Source organism: Papio anubis, chromosome 5, assembly GCF_008728515.1.
Source record: "Papio anubis isolate 15944 chromosome 5, Panubis1.0, whole genome shotgun sequence".
Taxonomy (NCBI): Eukaryota; Metazoa; Chordata; class Mammalia; order Primates; family Cercopithecidae; genus Papio; species Papio anubis.
The window spans coordinates 153040253-153059283 of record NC_044980.1 but is presented as its reverse complement, the minus strand read 5'-3'; the positions used below and the strand labels follow the sequence as shown (position 1 = coordinate 153059283).

General features: G+C 37.3%; 1 protein-coding gene across 1 annotated transcript; it reads left to right on the top strand.

Annotated features, from left to right (window-relative positions):
- The first annotated feature begins 1584 nt into the window (after positions 1-1584).
- Positions 1585-17694, top strand: SLU7 (SLU7 homolog, splicing factor). Its single transcript, XM_009209515.3, has 16 exons — positions 1585-1956; positions 5958-6143; positions 6796-6949; positions 7287-7367; positions 7614-7778; positions 8696-8764; positions 11947-11994; positions 12186-12317; positions 12576-12673; positions 12831-12898; positions 13032-13171; positions 14281-14442; positions 15766-15870; positions 16022-16093; positions 16369-16485; positions 17380-17694. Exons 2-16 carry the CDS (start codon positions 5974-5976, stop codon positions 17557-17559), a joined length of 1761 nt encoding a protein of 586 aa, XP_009207779.2. The 5' UTR covers positions 1585-1956; positions 5958-5973; the 3' UTR covers positions 17560-17694.
- The last annotated feature ends 1337 nt before the right edge of the window (positions 17695-19031 follow it).

Here is a 19031-nt window from a genome sequence, read left to right as displayed (position 1 = left end):
TCATTCAAACTCGGCTTCCCACAGGTCACCATATATACATTTGATACCTGCAGATCAGCTGAGAGAGAGGAGTTGATTCCATATTACTCTTTCACAAAAGGCTTAACACTATACCTGACATAGACATGGTTCTCAATATATGCCAGTTCATCATCTCTTCTTCCCTGGCATTTCAGGACCAATATTGATTGAATGATTCATTCATTCACAAATATTTATTGAATACCTATTAAATGGTGGACTTTATACTAGGTATCAAGAAGAAAAGAGCCTAACTTAAGGTGAAGGAAAGAGGAAAGACAGAAAAATATGCATACCTTTATTGTCCCTTCACTGCTCTCTTTCCTTTATTCCCACCCCTTATTTCCTCCTGTATCTCCTAAATTTTACATCATCATATTATATTATCAGCACTCAAAGTGTTAATTTTTGAGACTAAATCTTTATAACACCTATAGCTTCGAAGTGGGGATTCTCTATCTACAGAAGTTTTGGGGTGCAAGGTTTATCTCCTTAGGATGTCTTCTTTGTTTCACCAACAGAAAGCATTGTTTCTCCCAAGGTCATGCATCAGCTGTAAACCATAACCACCCTCTCTTTGAATAACCACTGTTTTCTTACTAATGATGCCCTCAGACCAGCTTTGCTATTACTATTACTGGAAATACTCAATTGCTAAACCACCCTCACTCATAACAGCACTTAGTCCCTAATCAGTTTCTCCTAATCCTGCTTTACAAACAGCAACCCATCCAGAACCAATCCCGGCTTTCCTAGACCTTCCTCAGAATCCTCCAGAGGGACCTCAAGTCTTAGAAAAGATACAACTCTCTTGTCCTGGGCTTTCTGATTCTTCTTCGAGATGTGCTCTCCTGGTGGTTTTGGCTAATTAGACTTTAACACTCCTAAGCAAATTTCAGGAATGTTTTTAAGTGGAAAAAAACAAAGCCTGAGTGATTTATAGACTCTACTCACTTTCACGACAGTCTCTGTTTCTTCATCTACTGCCCTGTAAAAGCAGAATTAATATTTATGCTCCTAAACTCCAGGTATTGCAAATTCTTAATACGAAAAAAATAGATTCTATTATGTTGGGCTATTTTATTGAGGCAGGAATGGTAGCTATTTTAACTTTTACATTCAAAAAGGATACACGTTATGGGGGGGAGGGGGAGAACAACCAGAATAGAAAGCACAAAGAAAAAAAAAATCACAAGAAATTCTACTACGAAAATTAGTTTATTTTCCAGTATTTTATTTCACATGTATACTTTTAAAGAAGGGATGGGATAGCACAGATACTAATGTTTCTCCAAAATGGAAATCGTCGTGTTTTTTCCTAATGATAACGTGCCTTATGTTCTTACAGCACCCGGTATTCCTTTCATAGCAACTTTTACAACTGCTAAATTATCTGAATAGTTGTTTCGGTGTCTTTCGCACTCTGATGTAAATTTGAGGGAAGACACTGTGTTCACCAGATCCCCAGCATGTTACACAGCCTGGCTACTAGTTACTGCCAAGTTTAACTGCCTTTTTTTTTTTTTTTAGCTGATACATCACCAAATTCTGCATTCACTTCACAGCCCCCTGGTGAGGCTTAAGCTCTTGTCTGTTTTGGCTTTTTTTTTTTTTTTTTTTTAACTTCCTAAAATTCTCCGATTCTAAAAGAAAGTTCCTAAATAGAAGCTAAAAGAACCCGCCCAACTTGAATCTCTCCACAAGCCGGGTAAATAGCGCGATACGCACAGCTAGAGTTCTCGCGATTCCCACGGCGCAAGAGGACCAAAGGCCTCCACTCCGCCCCGCGTCCCACCAGGAAATTAGTGCGCATGTGCCGATCGTCCGGAAGTTACCGCAGTGGCCGCCGGAATGAGGCGAGAAGCCGGAAGTAAACATTACGAGATTGGCTTGGCTTGTCTCGGATGGACTTGGGACCAGCTGCGGCGGGACTGGGTAAGAAAATATTTTTAGAACTTTCGGGCGAAGGGGAATTGGGGAACCTGAGAAAATGGGTCGAAGGCTCCTAATTATTGGATGTGTCCTCACGGGGATAATGAGCCCTTAGTTGTTGAGGAGGGAGCGAGGACGGCGGACCGAAAAGGAAGCCACTGTCCTGAGCCCCATTGATGGCACTCGTGCCCAGCCAGACCAGGCCTGCGTCTTCAGGGAAACAGTCGGGATAACTCTGAGAGTATCACCTTTGTGGCGGTGGCCTTGAAGACCCTGAGCGATCCCCGGACTGCGAGCGGGGAAAGCTGCTTCCAGTACCCAATTTGATAGACTGTATTTCCTCGCCAGGAAAATTTACTTAAGCTTCAGTTTTTCCTGTTAAGTCGAGATGATCTGACTTCAGTGGGGTATCATGCGGATATAAATGAAAACATCTATATAAGTAAATCTCTAAACACTGTCTTACGGTAAGCCCTCAGTAAGTGGGAGCTATTACTGTTTTTAGTTGAAGAAAATAGGCCCCTTCACAGCGACGGAAACGAGTGAGTACAACTTGGTAACTATATTACTTCATTCAGTTTTAGTTTTTAATATTTCAGGCCCAGAAGCCAATGTTCTATGGACAGAGTATAACATACTGTTTTTAGAGAACTGACTCTGGAGTCAGACTTGTGTTTGAAGTCCTTGTTTCTTACTACAATATGTTCTTGGCTGAGGATCTTACCTCTCAGAACCTGTTTCTTCCCTGTAAAATGGGGTTCTTCAGACCTATCTACTGGGCTTATTGTGAAGATTAGATGAGGTGATGCACGGTAGGCTCAAGAAATGGTGGCTGTTTTAATGAAGATTATTAAATTTACCTTTGTTCTGCTTCTCTTCGCAGTATATTCAGGCCATCAGTTTATATGTTACACAAATATATGGGGAGGTTTTCTATAGGTCAGACACAGGAGAAGAGAACACCTTTGAGAAGCATCGTAGACCCCCAGGCATTGAGCACTTTCCACTGGGAAGGGGTTTGTGTAAAGGCCCAGTGTCTACAGGGAGCACGGTGTGTTAGAGGAACCACAAGAAGATCTATGTAGTTAGTAGAGAAGGATGCGGGGATAGTTGTAATGGTGAGGCTGGAAGGTAAGCAGATGCCAGACCATGGTGGACCATGTAGATGTGTTAAAAAGATGTCAGTTTTTAGAGTACGAATGATAAAATCCTTTGGAGCGTCACTTTTTTTTGAGACGTAGTCTAGCTCTGTCGCCCAGGCTGGAGTGCAGTGATGTGACACCAGCTCACTGCAACCTCCACCTCCTAGGTTCAGATGATTCTCCTGTCTCAGCCTCCCTAGTAGCTAGGATTACAGGTGCACACCACCACGCCCGGCTGATTTTTGTATTTTTAGTAGAGACGAGGTTTCGCCAGGTTGGCCAGGCTGGTCTCAAACTCCTTACCTCAGGTGATCCGCCCGCCTCAGCCTCCCAAAGCGCTGGGATTACAGGTGTGAACCATCGCGCCCAGCTGTCACTATTTGTTATGCTAGTTATTAGCGACTTGTGGTTATTGAGACTGGAAATGTGACTAGTTTAAATAAGTATAAAACCCATATCAACTTTTAAAGACAGAGTTGTTTTTTCTAATTCAAATTTGCAATTATTATATGTTGGATACAACACAAATCTTGTAAAAGTAATTTTACCTGTTTATTTTTACTTTTTTAATGTGACTACTGGAAAACATAAAATTACATATGGGACTAGCATTGTATTTCTCTTAGATGGTGCTGTATTGAATTTTTGGATGGTACTGCATTGGAGGATTTTAAGCTTGGGCAGTAGGACATTGTATTAGTCCGCTTTCACATTGCCAATGAAGACACACCCCAGACCGGGCAATTTACAAAAGAAAGAAGGTTGTCAGACTTACAGTTCCACGTGGCTGGGGAGGCCTCACAATGATGGTGAAAGGCACCTCTCACATGGCGGCGACAATAGAGAATGAGAGCCAAGCAAGATGGGTTTCCCTTTATCAAACCATGAGATCTCGTGAAACTTATTCACTACCAGAACATTATGGGAGAAACTGCCGCCTTGATTCAGTTATCTCTCACCGGGTCCCTCCCACAACACTTGGGAATTACAGGAGTACAATTAAGATGAGATTTGGCTGGGGACACAGAGCCAAACCATGTCAGACATGATATGATCAGATTTGTGTTTTGAAAAATTAACACTGCAATGTGGAGAATTGATTGGAGGGAATCAGAGGAGACCAGTAAATAGGAAAAAGTAATAACTTACACTAGGGTAGTAGCAGTAAGAATGGAAAGAAGTAGATGCATTTGAATGATATTCGAAAGGTGAAAATAACGGGTCTTAGTGATGACGTAGATGTAGGGATAAGCTGAAGCACTTAATGTAAAGGGACGGATGGTGTTGTCTTTCACCAGGCGTGGTGGCTCACGCCTGTTATCCCAGCACTTTGGAAGGACAAGGTGGGTGGATCACGAGGTCAGGAGATCGAGACTATCCTGGCTAACAGGGTGAAACCCCCTCTCTACTAAAAAAAAACAAAAAAAAATACAAAAAATTAGCTGGGCGTGGTGGTGGGCGTGCCTGTAATCCCAGCTACTTGGGAGGCTGAGGCAGGAGAATTGCTTAAACCCGGGAAGCGAAGGTTGCAGTGAGCCAAGATCACGCCACTGCACTCCAGCCTCAGCAACAGAGTGAGACTCCATCTCAAAAAAAAAAAAAGATAGGGAACAGTAGAACAGTAGGAGATTAGATTTCAGAGGGAAGATCATGAGATTGAATTAAGACGTATTGAGTTTAAATGCCTCTGACTTCTAAGTGGAGATGTCAAGTAAGCAATTGGATATATGTATCTGAAGCTCAGATGAAAAGTCTTGAGTAGAAAAATAAATTGTTCCTTTATTATTTTTTATTTTATAGAAAAATAAGTTGGAGAGCCAGCAGTGTTGTATTGTGACCATTGAAACCTTGGAAGTAAATGAGCTTATCCATTAGTGAGAGTTTAGACTGGTTTAAAAGGTGCTGGCTGAGCCTTGAGGAATCCAACATTAAATAACTGGGCAAAATTCGATGACAAGAGAGGTACAAGAAAAACCAAGAGAGCCGGGCACGGTGACTCACGCCTGTAATCCCAGCACTTTGGGAGGCCAAGGTGGGCAGATTGCCTGAGGTCAGGAGTTTGAGAGCAGCCTGGCCAATGTAGTAAAATTCTGTCACTACAAAAAATACAAAAAATATTAGCCAGGCATGGTGGCAGGCACCTGTAATCGAGCTACGCAGGAGCCTGAGGCAGGAGAATCGCTTGAACCTGGGAGGCGGAGGTTGCAGTGAGCTGAGATGGCGCCACTGCACTCCAGCCTGGGTGACAGAGCGAGACACCGTCTCCAAAAAAAAAAAAGAAAAACCAAAAGAAAAACCAAGAGAATGTAGTGTCAGGGAAGTCAATAAATAAGATATAAAAAGGGAATGAGCAGAGCTGAAAAATGTTCATTGGATTTAGCACAATGATCCTTGATGACTTAATGTAACTCTTTTCTTTAGAATGGTAGGGAGTGGAGGGCTAAGTTAGAGTAAGTGAGGATGAAAGTAGAAGGTGAGGAAGTGGAGGCAGTGATTATAGATAACTCTTGAGATGTTCATTCTTAAAGGGGTACAGAGATAGGACCCTCTTTCATTAAGAGTTACTGTGTTAGAAAAGTTTGAGACATACACAAAAAGAGGGATTCAGGATATATACGAGAAAAAGAGTCCTGTGAAATTTTAAGTACACATGTGTGTCTCTCTCCATTTGTAAACTGGAGTTGAGGGAGAAACAGTGCTAACAGTATGTAGAGACCTTGAGGAGGGGAAAGAGACCCTTCCTTACACATACTATGGGGGGAAAACATATGAAACAGTATATATTATTAGGATGTCTTTTTGGTAGTTTGAGTGAACTAATGAAGGCCTACTTTTTACTGTAAATTTGACTTCTTTTCTTAGAGGAGGCCAGATAACCATGTCAGCCACAGTTGTAGATGCAGTTAATGCTGCACCCCTATCGGGGTCCAAAGAAATGAGTTTGGAGGAACCAAAGAAGATGACCAGAGAGGACTGGAGAAAGAAGAAGGAGCTAGAAGAACAACGAAAATTGGGCAATGCTCCTGCAGAAGTTGATGAAGAAGGAAAGTAAGTACTTAATTGTTGTATGATCCATTCATTCAAAATTCAAATTCATGTCTACTTAGTTAATTTTTCATCCTTTTATTTGAGAGGAACCTATCTTCATTATTTATGTCTTTTTTTATTATTTGTTTTATCAAACTCATATGCATATGGTTTAATAATGAAATTATGTTGAAGGGCTTATAATGGATAGCAACAGTGCTTTTTCACCCTTCCCACTCCAGCCTGCTCTACAGGAGTGACTGCTGTTAAATCTTTCTATTTTGAGTTTTTCTGGTTGTTACCTTCACATCTCTAGATAATAATACCTGCACAATTATTTTAATTAATTGATTATAGGCATTATTTGAACCAAAATTTCTTGTGATAGAAGATTTAGATTACTAACACACATCTCTATTTTCCTTCCTCTCTTCTCTCCCTTCAGTTATATCACTATTCTTAGTTTCTTAGTCGGAAATATTTTCACTCTAAAATAAATTTCTTCTTTATTTTTAATTTTTCTTTATTATAGTATAGCAATAGCAACCATATTCTCTTCCCCCTACCACTGCAATATTTCTATTCTTAGGTTTTGTGTAAGCTACCTTTGCAATTGTAATACTGATTATTTTCCAACTTTATTCTTAAAAATTTTTTTTAAATTTTATTACAGAGACATCAACCCCCATATTCCTCAGTATATTTCTTCAGTGCCATGGTATATCGATCCTTCAAAAAGACCTACTTTAAAACACCAGAGACCACAACCAGAGAAACAAAAGCAGTTCAGCTCATCTGGAGAATGGTACAAGAGGGGTGTAAAAGAGGTATGTAGACAACCTGTGTACCTCTTCATGGATATGGAGAGTTTAAGAACTTAACATAAGAACTTTCAGTGCAATACTATTTAAAGGAGAAACAGATAATAAAACCCTTTATCTGGTATTGGAATTCACAGTGCATTACTATTTTACCTTTGTATTTCTTATATAAATTTTATACTCCTGAAGTCCTTAAACTTTCACATTTGTAAATGTGTGGAGACTAACTCGTTTTCCTTTTAACAAAGAAATCATTTCACTAGACAAAATCATAATGAGAGCCAAAGTTATTTCTAACTTATGTAGTTAAGACATTTTCTTTGTTTTTTTTTTATATTTATAGAATTCCATAATTACTAAGTACCGCAAAGGAGCATGTGAAAATTGTGGGGCCATGACCCACAAAAAGAAAGACTGCTTTGAGGTAGGTTCACCTTTGAGAATTTTGAAAACCATTGTCAGTCTTTTCGTTGTCAGAGAGCTTGCTCCTCTTTTTCTGAAATCACCTAGATTTAGGTACAAGTTAAATAAAAATTAGTTTGAGTGGAATTGCTGTAAGACTAACTGATAATTGAATAGATCGTAAAGTGCCCACTCTGTAAAAGTTGTATGAAGTCTTCCTTTGGGTCATAAGCGCTTAGGAAAAGATTAAATCTTACTCTGTTTTTAGAGACCTAGGCGAGTTGGAGCCAAATTTACAGGTACTAATATAGCTCCAGATGAACATGTCCAGCCTCAACTGATGTTTGACTATGATGGGAAGAGGGATCGATGGAATGGCTACAATCCAGAAGAACACATGAAAATTGTTGAAGAGTATGCCAAAGTTGATCTGGTGAGCAAAATTCCTGCTTTCCTGGGGTTTTTAAAGAATCGTCCTTTTGCTGTATCTCTAGCAGCTCTACTTTTCAAATCTTGAAGCACTTTAAAAATGGTAGCATTTTTATAATAGTATTAGTACTACTGTATAGGCTACCTTTATAATTGTAATATTGAATAGAGGAAATAATGTGCTAGCCATATTTGCCAGCAGTTTCTTCTTGATTCTTATATTGTCCTTTACTCCCTGTCTTAGGTAGCAAAAGATACTGGAAGCACGAGAACAGATTTGTGTCCAAAGTTTTGGTTTTGTGAGGTTAGAAATGTATGGCCCCAAGCTATAGCTTGCCCACGAACCTATTTTATGGTGCCTCACATAGCATTTGGGAGTAGTAGAAAGGGAATGGATAATTTGTTTCAGAAAATTTTATTTTATTTTAACCCAACTTCAGTTTTTACTGTTATGATTTGACTTCTTCACCTTTATTCCTTTGAAGTCATAGTCGTACTGCCTTTTTTTTTTTATTAGAGGTATCATTTTAAAATTGTAAGATTTCATATAAAAATCTGGATTTCATCTTTTCTTGAACATTGTAATATACGGTAACCCCACACCTGCCTGGTAAGAGTCAGTCATCTGGAGTTATGTGGCAACTGCTTGTTTTTGTCAGGGCTTGCTCCCTGCAATTTACTACTGATGCCGTTTGTCTCAGTTTACATTATTGCCTGGTTCAAACATTGTGTAACTCCTGCTCTATAGAGTAATAAGTCTAGGGCTACAAGGAATCCCAAAGAGATAGGTTTGTTCAGTGACCTTTTCTGAAATGAATTAAAGTTATTCATTTTAAATATATAAAAATGTAGTTGGTGACTTGAATGTTGTAAGTAAAATTTAAATGTTCCTTTTTCTTTCTTTTTTTTTTTCTTTTAAAGGCAAAACGAACATTGAAAGCCCAGAAACTCCAAGAGGAATTAGCCTCAGGAAAATTAGTGGAACAGGCTGTAAGTAATGAAAATGATCAAACAAAAGGTTTCATTTCTTTTAAACAAAGAAATGAAAATTGAAACAAGAATTCATTTTATAGCTCTTCAGTTAGGAAGAGAGAAATGCTATTGGGGGGAAAATAAAACTGATACTTTGTATACAGTTTATAGTAATATAAATTGATGCAGTTAATTTGGGAACAATACTGCCACTATTTATATTTAGACACACAGGCAGACATACACTTACTTTTTCAAGTTAAATTATTAGATCTATCCATCCTAAAGAATTTTCTAGAGTTCAGAAAAATCATTATGCATAAAGATGGTACAGCATTTTTTACAATAATAAAGAAATTGGAATAGCTTAAATGTCCAGGAATAGGGAGTTGGTTAAGTGTATCTGCATGGTATAATAGCTGCTTAGTTCTTAAAATGGCATTTCTCAAGACTTCGTTAACAACACTGGTTAACACTTGTATTTAAATGATACATGAAAAGGTAGCAAGTATAATATTATCACACTGAAAGAAAGACCAGAACACTAGTTTTTATTTAATGTAGAATTTATGAATTTTTCTTTCTATCCTTTTTCTTTAGTATTTTCTGCATTTTCCACAATGAATACGTATTAGTTACATAACTGGGCAAAACATTTTTTGTATGAATGAAAGGTCTGTTGCAGCCAGTTTTTTTTCTTTTTTAAAAATCCTCGTCAACTTAATAGAGTAAATATATTATGCATATTAGAGTTGTCAAGTTTCTTTTTAACAAATCTAGGCACAAATAAATAGTAAACATTTATAGTTTTTTAGTTTAAATTTCTAAAAGGGACTCTAAACCATGTATAAGTAACAAAGCAAACAGAACTTGAAATAATCACTAAGTGAGCAGTTACTAAGGTACCTATCAGGCAAGTTAACAGCATTAAGTTACCAGATAGGTGTTTAAAATCCATTTCTGGCCAGGTGCGATGGCTCACACCTGTAATTCCAGCACTCTGGGAGGCCGAGGCGGGTGGATCGGAGTTTGGGACTAGCCTGGCTATCATAGTGAAACCCCATCTCTACTAAAAATAAAAAAATTAGCTGGGTGTGGTGTCGAGCACCTGTAGTCCCAGCTACTCGGGAGAATCACTTGAACCCAGGAGGCAGAAGTTGCAGTGAGCCAAGATCACGCCACTGCACTCTAGCTTGGACGACAGAGCAAGACTCCATCTCAATAAATAAATAAATAAATAAATAAATAAATAAATAAATAAATAAAATGAAAACAAAAGCTGTCTCTGTTCCATGAGAGATACATGCTCTTAGAAAAGTGAATTTGCCTCTCTGAGCTGCAGTTTAGTATGTCTGAAATAGAAATGACAACCCCCAGGAAGTTTATATACCTATCACATAGTAAATACCTATCACTGGGTAATTAGTAGCTATTGTTGTTGTGATTATTTTTATGTATTACTAACTTTGGGAAAAGAAAAAGGGCCTGTTTCTTTTGTTCTAATATATTCTCTGTTGTTTGTTGTAAACATGGTGTAATTTATTTCCCCAGTAAGGATACTTAATGTATGTACGGGGCTAATGATTTTTGCCCACTTGGATGCTTGGATATTAAGATGAACCACATATAGTAGATTTAGATACTTAGCTGTCACTGTAGAAATATATGTAAATGTCCTTTTTTGAACTAGCAAATAGTGGGAACTCAAAAAAATTATTTTTTATGAAATATTTATATTTCTGATTTTGAAAGTAACACTTAACATTAAGTGAAAAAAATTAGAACATTATATTAAAAAGAAAATATCCCCGTGTTAACTATGAACATTTTGAAATAGGCCTTTCCAGGTCTCTCTTGTCCACGTATACCTGTTTATGTGTGCTCGAATACAAAATGTTTCTTACATGAATCCATCTTTATATATTCATTTATTACCTTCTTTTTTAATTTAACAACATAGAGTACAGTGAGAACGTGTTTTCTGTCTATATTTATAGACCTATGGCATAATTTATTTTTGTATAAATTCACATGGCTCAAAAATTAAAACAGTTTAAGAAGATGCACAGTGAAGTCTCCCCACCCCGGTTTCTGTCCGCCCTAACACTAAACTTCCCCTCGCCCCAACTCTTTTGTGGATGTGGGTGGCTCTTTTCAGAGTTTCTTGAATAAATACAAATACAAATATATACTCTTACCCCACCTTTCTCTTCCTTCCCTTTTTTTAATCAAAAACGTTAGGAAATGATACGTACTTTTCTGCCCCTTGGATAGAATCACTTTTAATGGCCGTTCAGTGTTCCATGGAATGCAATAAATTATATAACCAGTGATCTATTATTTATTTGACTTTTTCCCAATGTTTTGAAAAACCATTGCACATATACAATACTGCACATCACATTCTTATATATCTTTATGTAATTGACATGATACTAGGATAACCTTCTAGAAGTGTGTTTCAGTGAGTTTGTATTTCTAAAATTTTTGTGATCTATCACTTAGCCATCATTCAGAAAAGCTACGCAGATTTATGCTTACATCTGTAGACTGTATATACCTACATGTGTTTCTGTATCTCCTCACTAATGCTATAATGTATTTGTTTTTTCTTTTTAAGTATTTTTAATCTTTGAAGCCTTTATGAATGGACATGATGAAATACTGACCATGTTACTATAGGCATTCTGTGGCGTTAGAAAGTATTCTGACCAATTGCTAGTGAAGAAAAGTGTATCCTTGTGACAAGGAGTTTGGCCTCTCCTTAAATTACAATATCGTGTCACTTGTAGATTTTTTTCATTGCCCAAACTTTACTTTGGCTGTGAAGACATGAACCTTAGTAACATTTTCTTTTTGGACTTACTGGGAAACTAGTAACGTTTAATGAAAACAGTATGTCTGAAGACTAACACATTTAGAAATTAATATTTATTGGGTACTTTGGTCATCTTAATCTTCCTGTTACCATTCAGTAGTTATAATCTTAATTAAAATTCTCTTGAAATTTGCTGGCTTTATAGACAGTCTAATAAAATTCACAATGGCACACTTGTATTCAGAATTTGCGTGCTCATTACAACTGAGAAATGTGAGAGTTTGTTCAGTTAGAATTAAGTTGTATTATCTTAGCTATTTTAAGTGTTAATTGGATTAAGTGGAATGAAATTATGAATTATTTTTCTTCTTTTGTGATACAGAATTCTCCAAAGCACCAGTGGGGAGAAGAGGAACCAAATTCTCAGACGGTAATACATATTTGCTGCCTCTGAGTGTATGTGAAATTTTTAAATTTCTGATGGCTAATAATAACACTAATAATAGTTTTTAAAGAACACAAGTAAATAAGGGTTTGGTTAAAGGAAAAGAAAAAAAAAAACAATTATAACATGCTGCTTTCTTTTCTTCTTACTTTTTTTCCTTCCCCTCCCCCTTTTAGGAAAAAGATCATAATAGTGAAGATGAGGATGAAGATAAATATGCAGATGATATTGACATGCCTGGACAGAATTTTGACTCCAAGAGACGAATTACTGTCCGGAATCTCAGGATTCGAGAAGATATTGCAAAAGTAGGTCTTACCAACTTAACATACATATTTGAAAAGTATTTGTCTTTCCAGCCTAAATTTTATCAACTCTGGGTATCATATGGATAATAGAGTCATTCTAAGATAAGGTTTCATTCTGTTTTTTCTCGTCACCTGTACCCCAGAATTGTATACACACATTTATTTAATTGATCATATTCAACTCCTCCAACTAGTCTGCTGAAATCTTTTTGCTGTGAGTAAACATTGATTTATTCTTTAAATATTTTTTTCTTCTAGTATTTGAGGAATTTAGATCCAAATTCTGCCTACTATGATCCAAAAACTAGAGCAATGAGAGAGAATCCTTATGCCAATGCAGGAAAGAATCCAGATGAGTAAGTATCAAGTTAAACGTACAGATTTCAAGATGAGAGAAAGTTTATTGTTTTCTGACCTGACCATAGATGGTGTTCATTTTAATTCAGATTCAGTTTTATGAATTAATTTTCCTTAAATCAATCTCTGAAACATTTTCTTTATTTGTATTTGCAGAGTGAGTTATGCTGGAGATAATTTTGTTAGGTACACAGGAGATACCATTTCAATGGCTCAGACACAGTGTAAGTGTTTCCTGTATGTCAAGGCATTTTATATCAGCTCATAAGAAGTTTGGGATTTTTTTTTTAAGCTTGTTTTCAAGAAGCATACAATAATGTAGCTGCCAACTCATTAAGATGTTTTGAATTACTCCAGTGTTTGCGTGGGAAGCCTATGACAAGGGATCTGAAGTACATCTGCAGGCAGATCCTACAAAGCTAGAGCTGTTGTATAAGTCCTTCAAAGTCAAAAAAGAAGATTTCAAAGAACAGCAGAAAGAAAGCATCCTGGAAAAGGTAATTTTGACCAAAATGCTAAAGAAGAACTTCTGTTAAAGAGAAGTTACTAGTTAACAAGCATTCGTTTTACATTTGGAAAATAATGCAAAGAGAGCCCCTCTTAATCCATGAAGAATAGTCCTTTTCTTCCTTTGTCTTAGTCAGATGCTATACAATTTTGTATGAGCTTTTACAGCAAAACAAACTACCTCATATCTTAGTAGCTTAATATAAACATTATTGCTCACAGTTGGGCGAGTCTCCTGGTCTGGGCTTGCTCAGCTGAGGTTAGGTGATGAGCTAAGATGGCCCCACTCTTGTGTTTAGCAGTTAACAGGCTAATTGTCCTAAGGGGACCTCTTCTGGGACAGCTCATCTCCACCCCATGTGGTCTCATCCTCTAGTAGGGTAGCGCAGCTTTTTAAAATGGCATTCTCAGAGTTCTAGAGAGTGGCAGCCAAAAGTGTGTTGTGGTAGATAAGTGCCTTTGCTTGCATCACATTTGCCAGCTTCCCATTGGTGAAACCTAGTAATATGGCCAAGCCCATATTCAAGGGATAGAGAAAGACTTCGTCTCTTGATGGGAAGAAAAGCAAAGCCCTGTGGGGAAAGGGCATGCATACAAGGATAAGAGGAATTTATGGCCATCTTGTAACTTACTATACTCAACAGATGAATAGCAACTGAGACATCTTCTATTTGCCTCAGAAAAAAAAATGGTGGCTTTTTTTTCCTACTGTGCTTTCTATAACAAAACCCAGTAAAGAATGTTCCCTTTCTTTCTGATTAGAAATAAATGTTTTCCTACATCATGTTCAGATTAATATATTATAATCCCATTTTTATATAAATTAAACAAAAAAGTCTTTCATTTGTATATAAAATTCAGAATAAATGTTAGGGAAGGCATGGAACCACTATACCCCAGGTGTTAACACTGGCTTAGTGGACCGTTTCAGGGTTCTAACCAGGTCCCTTCAGATCTTTCTTTTTACCATTTTTTTGGTTAACATCAGAGAAAAGAGAAATAATAAATAAATAGAATAAGAAAAAAAAAATGTTTTCCTGGAAATTTAAATGCAAATCAGGTTGTAAAATGTATTGAATAATGTCCAATGTCCTTTTAGTATGGTGGCCAAGAACATTTGGATGCTCCTCCAGCTGAATTGCTTTTAGCACAGACTGAAGACTATGTGGAGTATTCAAGACATGGGACAGTCATCAAAGGACAGGAGCGGGCTGTTGCCTGCTCTAAGTATGAGGAGGATGTGAAGATCCACAATCACACAGTACGTGCTAAACTGAAACAATTTTGTGTCCTTGTTAGTTTTGCTCTGTATTGCATTTTTCCACTACAACTTTATTAGCTAACCATTTCTATGCTCTATGCTTTAAAAAAAAAAAAAAAGTTAACTCTGTTTCAGGGAATTTTTTCAAAAATAGAAAAATTTTGAAGGAATACTATGTTCATCTATATACCCATCATCTAAATTCTGAAATTTTTAACATATTGCCTTATATGCTTTGTCTAGTTGTATGTGTGCATATGCACACTGTTTTACATAGATATGTAAAATACACATATATACACACATATAGTTTATGTATACATTTTTTTGACTGAAACATTTGGAAATTATATATATCATGACATTTTATCCATAAAAACTGTATCACATATCTCCATAAAATGAAGCCTTTCTTCTATATAACCACATTGACATTATTGCACTTTAGAAAATTAACATTAATTCTATAATATTACCTAATATCTAGTCATTAATCACATTTTCCAAAATATACAGAAAAATGCCTTTAACACCTATTTTTTGTTTTAGTCAGAATTCATTTCAAATTTATTTTGATCATTATTTGGTTATTATGTCTCTTTTCTAGAATGTATCTCTGCATTTTCATGATGATGACCACTCAACAGATTAGGCCAGTTAGTTTGTAAATTGTCTCATATTCTGTATTGACTGGATCCTAGTAGCATTATATAGCTTGTTTCTCTATCCCTGTATGTTTTATAAATAGGAATTCAGGTCTAACAGCTTAATTGGATATAAGTTAAATATTTTGACAAGAATATTTAATAAGTAATGTAGTATATTCGCATTGCATCATAAACATCATAAAGCATGTATTGTCCTTTGCTGTTCTCTTGAAGTAACCAAACTACAATTGTCTCTCTTAGTTGAGGGTCAAAAACCTAATTCCCTATAGTGGCCGGGCCAGTGATCATACATGAGTGAAGTGAGCCAGGCAAATTGTACAAACTGGAGAACATAAGCCCTATATAACGGGGCATCCACTCTTCAGCAACAGCCGATTATAGGCCCAGAATTTGCCACTCCTTCATTTTTCGAGAGAAGTCAGGTACACTAAATTTTTTTATAGGCTTTTGGGAATAGAATTTAAGAGCTTTGTAACTACAGTGCCTGCCTCTCACACTTCAGGTCAGACTACCTTGTCCCTGTTAACCAGCCTTGAATCCCCATAATTTTTCTCCTAAATTACCTTTAAAGGGCTGTATTATTTTATACTCCTATCAACAGTATATAGAAGTTTCTAATTTCAGCTTCCTTTTTAAGTAATTTCTCTCTCTGCAGCATATCTGGGGATCGTACTGGAAAGAAGGCCGATGGGGATACAAATGCTGTCACTCTTTTTTCAAGTATTCCTATTGTACTGGAGAAGCTGGGAAGGAGATTGTTGTAAGTAATTGTCTTTGGTTCTTAAAGGTATAAAACAACCGAAGCTTGTAAGTCAAACTAAAACATACTGTCTCGTGTTTCAAATTTTAACGTTTTCTTAGATGATTAGTAACTATGACACTCAACTCAAATTACATGTATTTTTCCACAGAACTCGGAGGAATGTGTTATAAATGATATAACTGGGGATGAATCTGTGAAAAAACCTCAAACTCTCATGGAGGTAAGTTGATAATCATTTGTCCTGAATTTTTAAGTCCTGGAGGGAGGGCTTTAAAACCTGCACCTGAGTTGTTTTGTTTTGTTTTGTTTTGTTTTGTTTTTTTTCTTTTGAGACAATCTCATTCTGTTGGCCAGGCTCAAGTGCAGTGCACGATCTGGGTCCACTGCAACCTCCGCCTCCTGGGTTCAAGTGATTCTCGTGCCACAGCCTCCCAAGTAGTGCACCTGAGCTTTGTTTTCATATTAATAACACTGCATTTCAATCCTCCCTTTCAGCTGCATCAAGAAAAACTGAAAGAGGAAAAGAAGAAGAAGAAAAAGAAAAAGAAGAAGCATCGAAAGAGCAGTTCAGATAGTGATGATGAAGAAAAGAAGCATGAAAAATTGAAAAAGGTAATTTGTGAAGTCTAAATAGTAAAAGTGATAAGTAACAGTATTCTTTGTTTTTGGGGTTGTTTTTATTTTTTTGAGACAGGGTCTTGCTCTGTTGCCCAGGCTGGAGTGCAATGGTGCGATCTCATCTCACTGCAACCTCTGTCTCGTAGGCTCAAGCAATTCTCCTGCCTCAGTGTCCCAAGTAGCTGGGATTACAGGCACATGCCACCATGCCCAGCTAATTTCTGTATTGTTTTATAGAGCCAGGATTTCACCATGTTGCCCAGTGTGGTCTCAAACTTCTGAGCTCAGGTGAACCGCCCACCTCATCCTCCCAAAGTGCTGGGATTGCAGACTGGAGCCACCGCTCCTGGCCAGTATTATTTGTAAAGGCCTTTATCTGTAATGGCCTATGATCTAGTCCTGTCTCCAAATGCATTTTGAAAATGATGAAACAAGCCTAGAGTCTGAGTGATTTGCTCAAGTTATATTAATGGAGGTATTGTGGGGTGTAGGTATTGCCTTCTTCTTGGAGTATTTAGTAATCATGACTAATGGACAGAAGAAATGTGCATTATAAAGCATTTTAGAGTTAGTCTTTACCAGAAGCATCATTTGCGAGCTTGTATCAGTAAAGTGAACCTCATTTAATTTTTGTTATTAAATAAAATTTCTCCAACATTGATTTAAAATGTTTATAGAATGTTTTGTGCTCTATAAAAATATCATATAAGCCAAATAGTGATTAGTTGTAGCTTGACAGTAGAAGGGCTGACTCCAAAGCTCTTTCAAGCAATCTGCGTTTCTGATAGAGCAGTTCATATTCAGTGGGGTCTGTTGGTACTCTGCCACTTTTGAAGAAAAGAAATCTGATGTAGAGCTGTGATACGCATTTTATTCCTCTCTCTATAGGCACTGAATGCAGAGGAGGCCCGCCTTCTTCATGTCAAGGAGACCATGCAGATTGATGAGAGGAAGCGGCCTTACAATAGCATATATGAAACTCGGGAACCTACTGAAGAGGAAATGGAGGCATATAGAATGAAACGTCAGAGGCCAGATGACCCCATGGCCTCTTTCCTTGGACAGTAGTAACTAGTCAGATGACCATCCAAGATAGATGCAGCTGATACATTCTTTTCAGCTTCTTATTGATGATTGTAGATAAAAAATCCTTGTTTATTCTTCTTGCTGCCTGACTTTAATAAATATTTCAGGTGCCTCACAGTAAGTTCACTCCTTTCCATACTGAAGAAGCAAAAAAGAAGAAGAGGCACATGAAGTATGCTTTTGGGAACAGAATTTAAAATTGGATTAAGATTTTATTCGGCCGGGCGCGGTGGCTCACGCCTGTAATCCCAGCACTTTGGGAGGCCGAGGCGGGCGGATCACAAGGTCAGGAGATCGAGACCATGGTGAAACCCCGTCTCTACTAAAAATAGAAAAAATTAGCCGGGCGCAGCGGCGGGCGCCTGTAGTCCCAGCTACTCGGGAGGCTGAGGCAGGATAATAGCGTGAACCCGGGAGGCGGAGCTTGCAGTGAGCCGAGATTGCGCCACTGCACTCCAGCCTGGGCGACAGAGCAAGACTCCGTCTCAAAAAAAAAAAAAAAAAAAAAAAGATTTTATTTCCAGTTTTATGTGAGTCATGTGTAAAGAAGCCTTGGCTCTCTACCTATTAAGAATGTCTTTCTCTACATTTATTAAGCTTCAAACTTTATTGCTTCGATTTTTGTGGCCCTATATTTAGTCTTAGCATACCTTGGTTTTGAGAAAAAACAGGACTTTTTTTTTTTTTTTTTTAAGGACTTTGTTTTTTTAAAATAATTACTAGCAACTCTATGACTACATTTATTTTTATGTTTTGTTTTCTTTAAGAGACAGGATCTTGCTATGTTGCGCAGGCTCGTGAGCAGTGGTTTTTCACAGACGCAGTCATAACTCCCTGCAGTCTTGGGCTCAAGCGATTCTCTCTCCTTGGCCTCTGGAGTAGACTAAATGTGTTAGTCTTTGAATGGAAAACAACTATTTTCTCATCATTGGGTCAATATTGACTGATCAGTAGTAGGTCTTTACCATTCTGGACATAAGCCTTTAGATGTAGAAATCCTTTCCTTTATCATAGAGGATATGGTTTACGATACTATTTGTTTTCATTGTGATTGCCATCATGTAACAATCATGAATATTAGATTTTTTTAAATTGTAGAATATCCTAGTATTTATAGCCAGCAGCTGTTACTTTGTTTGTAAAATTTGCAAAACTCCAAAACCTGAAGTTGGCTTCTTGAAAGAATTACAAGGATAGCTTGTAGGGATATTAGTAATAGATTGCCATGATCCTGAAGCCTCTTCTCAGAACACTATGAAGATAATACTGACAGAGTGGAATCAGTGAAAACAGCCTAACAAAACCTCCAACTTCAGTATATCAACTTTTAACAGCTCACTGGCTTTTCTAAACTACCAAAAACCACCTATAGGATACTGCATCTCAGAAAGGGTGGCGTGAGAGTAACTGAGTCAAATTGTCAAGTACTTTGGATATACATAGTGTCTAGCTTT

Coding starts and splice junctions, on each gene's coding strand:
- SLU7 (XM_009209515.3), top strand. CDS start 5,974: ATGTCAGCCACAGTTGTAGATGCAGTTAATGCTGCACCCCTATCGGGG. Junction 12,318..12,575: donor TTCGAGAAGATATTGCAAAA/GTAGGTCTTACC, acceptor TTTTTCTTCTAG/TATTTGAGGAATTTAGATCC. Junction 15,871..16,021: donor AAGCTGGGAAGGAGATTGTT/GTAAGTAATTGT, acceptor ATTTTTCCACAG/AACTCGGAGGAATGTGTTAT.